The following is a 6,089-nucleotide window of genomic DNA, read 5'->3' on the forward strand; positions in this document are numbered from 1 at the left end:
GTCATTCCTGGATAAAGAAGATTTCAACAGTTTGTGATGTCAAAATAGTGAAATGGTCATTTTTGAATAGACAATTTTTTTTTTACCTCAAACAGGAATTTTAATTCAACAGGAACAACAGCAGCCAATAAAACAGGCATTAACTGGATTGAAATTAGACAAACAGTAAGACGGTCATTTGTGCTTGGATGTCCGTATTTTATCCTTTACATTATATGGCTCTTGAGAAAAATCACAGTTTTATCACAAATTGGTTTTCCAGTAAACTTTTGTTTTCACAAAGAAATTTCATTCACATATCAACATTTAGGTACAAATAAATGTCACATTATATGATACATAAAACAAATAACATGATTTGACAGGCAGCTGCAAACAGTCTAAATAATATGAATTTCCAGTAAACTTGATTGTCTGATAAAATGTGAATGGTTCACAATGTATTTGATGTATTCTTCAATTCTCTGCCTACCTTTTTCACGCAGACAAGACAGCACAAATCACACAGCGAGGAGATTGAAACATTACAAAACAGGTGAGTATAATTATGGTTCATTTCAGTTACCCACTATATTGGAAGCTGTTTAAGTTTTGTCCTCATGATACGCAATTGACAACAGCAATTACAAATTTTTTCCATCCCTCCACTCAGAAAAAAAAAAATATGAAAGGACACTGGTATTTCTTTCAAATAAGATTTCAAGTGGTTGGTCATATTTTCCCCACCCCAAAAACTTAACAAAATCAGTTTAGGAGCATGAGGTTGTAAATTCAGTAGAAGGTGGATGATATTGGTGCCTATGTGGTTCTCAATTATTCTCAAAAGGATTATAGAGTATAATTTTTTTTTTTCAAATCATTTTCATGGAGAATGATAGTATGGATAACGCTAAACGATTGAGAACTACTAGATACATGTACCTCTCTAAATAGGTATGAGCAATACCAGCACTTAAAGGTCTTGTAAATCATAAAATCATAGAAATAAATACATATTTTTCAAACAACTCGGTTTTCTGTAAACACCATCACCATAGAGGATCCTGGTGGGTACTGGACTAATTTTGTGTAGGTCTCAGAAATCTTGTTCATAAGGGGTGAGATTTTTTTGAAGTGACTACAGGATTATCAGCAGAGTGATATTGCTCTTTGCATTTACGAAATCTCCACAAATATACGACTGCAAGTATTTTATGAAATTCAAGTACAGGATATTGACTCGGCAAACTGCATATTTATTAATGATAAAGTTTAATAATAAAGTTTTCTCCTTGAAGTGACTGAATCCTTTGTGTCTTCTCTTCTCCCCCAGAATCTCAGTACTATATCAGGAAAACGAGTCATTAGCTGAAGAAGTGCCTAAACTGAAGAGTCAGGCGGAAGCGATAAGACATGTGAGTAATCCCAGAGAGACTGGGAGTCATAATTTCACTAAGTGTTTCTGTGCAACCAAATTATATATTTGTGTCTTTGTTTTACGCACAGTTAGCACATGTTATAAAATGTCATTCTTTTATCACTTGTTCATTTAGTTTTTTTTGCATGATTTTTTTTGGGGGGTAGAGAAATGATGAGGTAAAGTTACACCCATCAGATCGATATGGACCCAGATTTCATTCTAAAACAAGAAATAATGTACACGCCATAGTTTTAGTGAGTCTAATTTTTTTCATGAGTCAGAACTTCCCATCAGTTTCATGAGTGGTTAAATTCACGATTGTGGACATTCACATAGGAATGAGAGTTGATATTTTTGTGTGTTTTTGAATTCGCAAATAGCACCCAACTCGCAAAATTCACGAAAATAAAAACCTCTAAAGATATTTGGCATAATCAGTACACCAATGACAAGAAAAGATATTTTTAAGTGTCATCACTATGACCAGAAATACTTCTTAGGTATTGGTTGTTGCCCGTCTGTAGCTGCAGTTATGAGAATTATGACTTTTTAAAATCTCTTCTTCTTGTCAAAGCATCCCAGCTCTGTAGCTGGAGATTAGCATTTTAGCTTCTTTTATAGGTAATTAACCCGTTGAGGCTGAACTGATTTTGCTATGACACCCATTTTCCATATACAGTTGAACCTCTCGTATCCGGACAAGTCGGGACCGGGGCTCATCCGGATAAGGGATTTGGCCGGATACGGGAGACTCAATGCTTTATACATGTACATATACATACACATGTACCGATGTAGCCCATTGTAGTACCACATGTAGTAATGTGTATACTGCAACCTTTTCATTGTTACATTTGGGGATGTTTGGGGATATTAAAATGTCTGAAGGTAAGCAATTTGGAAGGAAATTTGATGTAATATATGTTAATCATGTTGGAAGTACTATGTAATTCATGTGTGTTTGTGTAGGAGTTCTCAAGGAGTTGGGAATCCCCCTTTCTTCCCGTAATTATTTTTTTTTTTAAATCACGGCGAAATGGCATCCGTATAATAGAGAGATCCGGATAAAGGGAGAACGGATAAGAGAGGTTCAACTGTACACCTGCCCGAGTATACTCAGGACTAGTCTTCAATGGGTTAAGAATGGCATGGCAAAGTTACATATAGGACAATGTCCAAAAGCATTGAATGGTTGATCACAGTTGTGCTTGATTGTTTGGTTTTCGAACACCCCCCCCCCCCCCCAAAAAAAAAAAAAAAAAAAAACAGGAAAGAGACAAGCTGGAGCAGAAGCTGCTGGAGGTTGACAACAGCTGGCTGGCCCTGTCCTCAGAGTACCAGCGGAAACAGGAAGAATTCAGGTTGACGCGGGCGAACCTAGAGGAGGTGATCCACAACAATGAAACGGTCAGTACCCGAGGAGAACGGATAGGCATGGTCAAGGAGGGCAGATTTACAGATTTGTCCTCACTTGATTAAGAGCTCCGTATAATAGATGAGATAAAAAGAAGGTAAAGAAAAAGGAGAAGAGGATTTTTTTTTTTCTACAGAAATAGTAATGAATGATTCATGTATAATATTCATAGCAATGTAGGTGCAGAAGATGAAGGGTGAGCAAAAGAGGTCGAAGAAGATGAAGTAAACGAAGGAGGAGAAGGAGGAGAGGAAAAAGAAGAATGATAAGGAGTAGTAATAGTGGCAATGATAGTAGTACAATAGTTACAGTGATAATGACTTTGATAACAGTGGTCACATCATGATATATACAGAAAATGTTGAATGGCCCAGATTGATACTGGTCAGTGATTGGTCATCATGCAATCCCATGTCAGTTGCCGAAAGGATTGAAATTTTTATATGGCCTGCTGTGACGTCAGGTCAGGCAATATAATTCCAGGATTTGATTGACTGTCAACAGAGCTAGAATGAAGTGGCAAATATATTGTATATCTAGACCATGTAATATAACCAATGTTGCCTTGTCAGTCCGTAAGGAGTTATATTTTCCCCTTTGAGACAATATTGTTTATCTCAGTACTGAGCACTCCAGGCAAATTTAATCTCTTGGGAAAAAAACAAACAAACATACCTTTGGTGGATGACACCTCTAAAAAGGCAGTGTATATGTATAATTCACGGTGACACAACATTTGCTCCAGTGACAATTGCTCCAGTCTTATTTTCTTCAAGGACTTAGGGTTAGGGTTGGGGTTGTGATAGGATTTTAAATTTAGTTTGATGTGTGAGTTAGGATTAGTGTTAGAGTTATGTTTGTGTGTAGAATTTCTGTTTGGCTTTAATAGCATGCAAGTATTTCATGGGAGCAATCGTCACAGCAGCAAATGTCATTGAGCCATAATTCACACAATAAACAAGTGTTATGTAACCATGGCTCACCGTTTCCTCTTCTTTCTTCCTATTTTTGTTGTTGCCCAAACCAGATCATTGACGAGATGGCCAAGGAGCTGGAGCAGCTGAGGAGCGAGGGTCAGTCGGAGATCGCCAGACACGCCACGCTGATGCGCAGCCCCAGCATCCAGGATCTCCCCAGTCGCTACAGCGAGCTGCAGCTGGAGGTCCAGCAGCTGAGGAAGGTGGGATGAAATGTCGCACAAGATGAGATGTGATGTGTTGGGACTGGGGGTCATGAGGTCGCAGGTCACACAGTGGAAATTGAAGCCGAAATTCTTGCATTTCGGTGTTGTTATTTCTGAAAGAGTTGAACATGGTGCAGTTGTAAATGCTTGAGTTGGTTTTCTGTTTTGTTTTGTTTTGTTTTTGTTTTTTTGGTTTGTTTGTTTGTTCGTTTGTTTGTGTGTGTGTGTGTGTGTTTTGTTTTTGTTTTTTAATATAGCTGGTGAAGGTCTAATGGTGTGACAAGAGTTTGACAATTTGGAAAATTTTATATGAATTGAGAAATGTTAGCTGAAATATATTGAGACCTGCAGCACTTGTAAAACGTAAAGATTTTGTTCCTGTTTACTTTTGTCCTATTACTTTACAAAAACTTGACATTGTGCGCTTTGTGAGGACACTGCAGTCATTTCAGGGTTGCAAATTTCAACAGGGTAACTTACAGCATGGAGGCATAAAAGAGATTCAAATCTAGTGGCAAAAGTTTTGTATAAAAAATTAATCTTCATACCATTGTTGCAAGATTAGATGATTGAAGAAAATATTTCAGTTTGTATATTAATTTTTGACTGTTTCCCTCCCCCACCCCCACCACACTCCATTCAGGAGAACAAACAGCTGAAGGAGTCAAACGATGAGTACAGTGCCCAGATCCTCAACAACGGCATCCAGATTGGCCGCAGTCTGCTCCACCGGGGGGCAGCCAAGTCCGAGTCCTTTGCAGCGGAGCTAGAGACGGCCTCCAAAGATGATGTAAGAGATCAGAAGGAATCTTGATTATAGCACTCAACCCACCCCCTCCCCCCCCCCCCTAAAAAAAAAGGAGAAGAAGAAGAAGAAAGCTGAATACTGAAAGGATAGATCAATGTGAAATGCAGACACTTGTGTCAAAGGGACACTATTTTATTGCATGATCAGCCATCCTTTAACAGTTTTTACAGTGTTTTCTTCAAATCTTGTTAGGTATATTATATCTAGTTATGATTTGGCTCCATGCTTTGAACACTCAAACTACCCTATTTGTTGTCACTGTTGTGTGTCTGTAGCTCCTCCCAGACAGTGCATGTCATGATGCTATAGGTTCGTAGTCCATATAAGTGTATGCCTACCTTTATAGTTGTCATTTTGTCACTGACGAAGATTGTGCTACAATTGCAAGCTCAGGTCCCTTTTGACTCCATTCTACTCCACTGGCTTGCTATTATTGGATGAGCAGGTTTTATCGGCCTCTCTCTGCATTTAAATCCCATTTCAGTTATCAAAAAATGGTAACACAGCATATTTCCATGAAAAAATGACTAGTGGTTCAGACGATGGGTTATTGATGTCATATTTTAATGAAATAATAATTCCACAAAATATTGTTTTTTTGCATTCTCTGCCCCAGATCATGGAGGCACTCCGAGAAGAGGAGAACATGAACCGTGATCTGCGGGAGTACATCGGCCGCATCCTCACGAAGATCATCGAGAACCATCCGGGCCTCCTGGAGATCAAGCCGCGGAGCAAGAGCGTCTCCTCCATCGCCAGCTTCAACTCGTACTCGTGACGGTGACAAAAGAGGACGAATGAAGGAAAAAAACAATCAGAAATGTGTTCAGTTGACACGGACAACTAGAAAGTGAATACAGCAGAAGGAGATTGTTTGTACGCTCCAGCGTGAAATGAAGTTAGGTGCCAGGGGAGAACTCTACAGTGGCAAATCCAGGCAGGGGTGCACCGGGGGTGCACCCTTCCCCCTTCAAGTTTTGTTAAATCAAAAGAAATCAAAAGAAAAAAATGGGGGTGTGCAACCCCCCCCCCCCTCCCTTCACAGAATACCTGGATCTGCCCCTGCTCCATGTAGCAGAAAAGAGTGACACTGCTGCACTTGCAATGTAATGTTCTTCACAGAAAAACACATACACACAAAAAAAGGATCATTCTGATACGTGGAGGAGACTGCAACACTTTATGCTGGAGAACATTTTCTCCTTTGATTTGTCAGGGAGCAAATCGACTGATCAACTGAGTGACACGCTTCACTTGTACTTCAAGGAGAAAGATGCCTCCCTTT

At 39.2% G+C, this 6,089-nt stretch overlaps 1 protein-coding gene across 1 annotated transcript in view; it reads left to right on the forward strand.

The window, feature by feature from the left end:
- The window catches only part of LOC139738608 (rab11 family-interacting protein 4-like), a 74,560-nt gene extending 68,720 nt beyond the window's left edge, over positions 1-5,840 (forward strand). The window contains exons 11-16 of the mRNA XM_071649224.1: positions 486-535; positions 1,313-1,394; positions 2,669-2,806; positions 3,841-3,993; positions 4,640-4,786; positions 5,421-5,840. Coding sequence (XP_071505325.1) covers positions 486-535; positions 1,313-1,394; positions 2,669-2,806; positions 3,841-3,993; positions 4,640-4,786; positions 5,421-5,582 — 732 coding nt within the window. The 3' untranslated portion in view covers positions 5,583-5,840. The remainder of the gene's footprint in view (positions 1-485; positions 536-1,312; positions 1,395-2,668; positions 2,807-3,840; positions 3,994-4,639; positions 4,787-5,420) is intronic.
- Positions 5,841-6,089: the final 249 nt, after the last annotated feature.

This window comes from Diadema antillarum, unplaced genomic scaffold (genome assembly GCF_040938485.1).
Source record: "Diadema antillarum isolate AM-2024a unplaced genomic scaffold, OU_Dant_1.0 seq00000759_RagTag, whole genome shotgun sequence".
NCBI classification, from domain to species: domain Eukaryota; kingdom Metazoa; phylum Echinodermata; class Echinoidea; order Diadematoida; family Diadematidae; genus Diadema; species Diadema antillarum.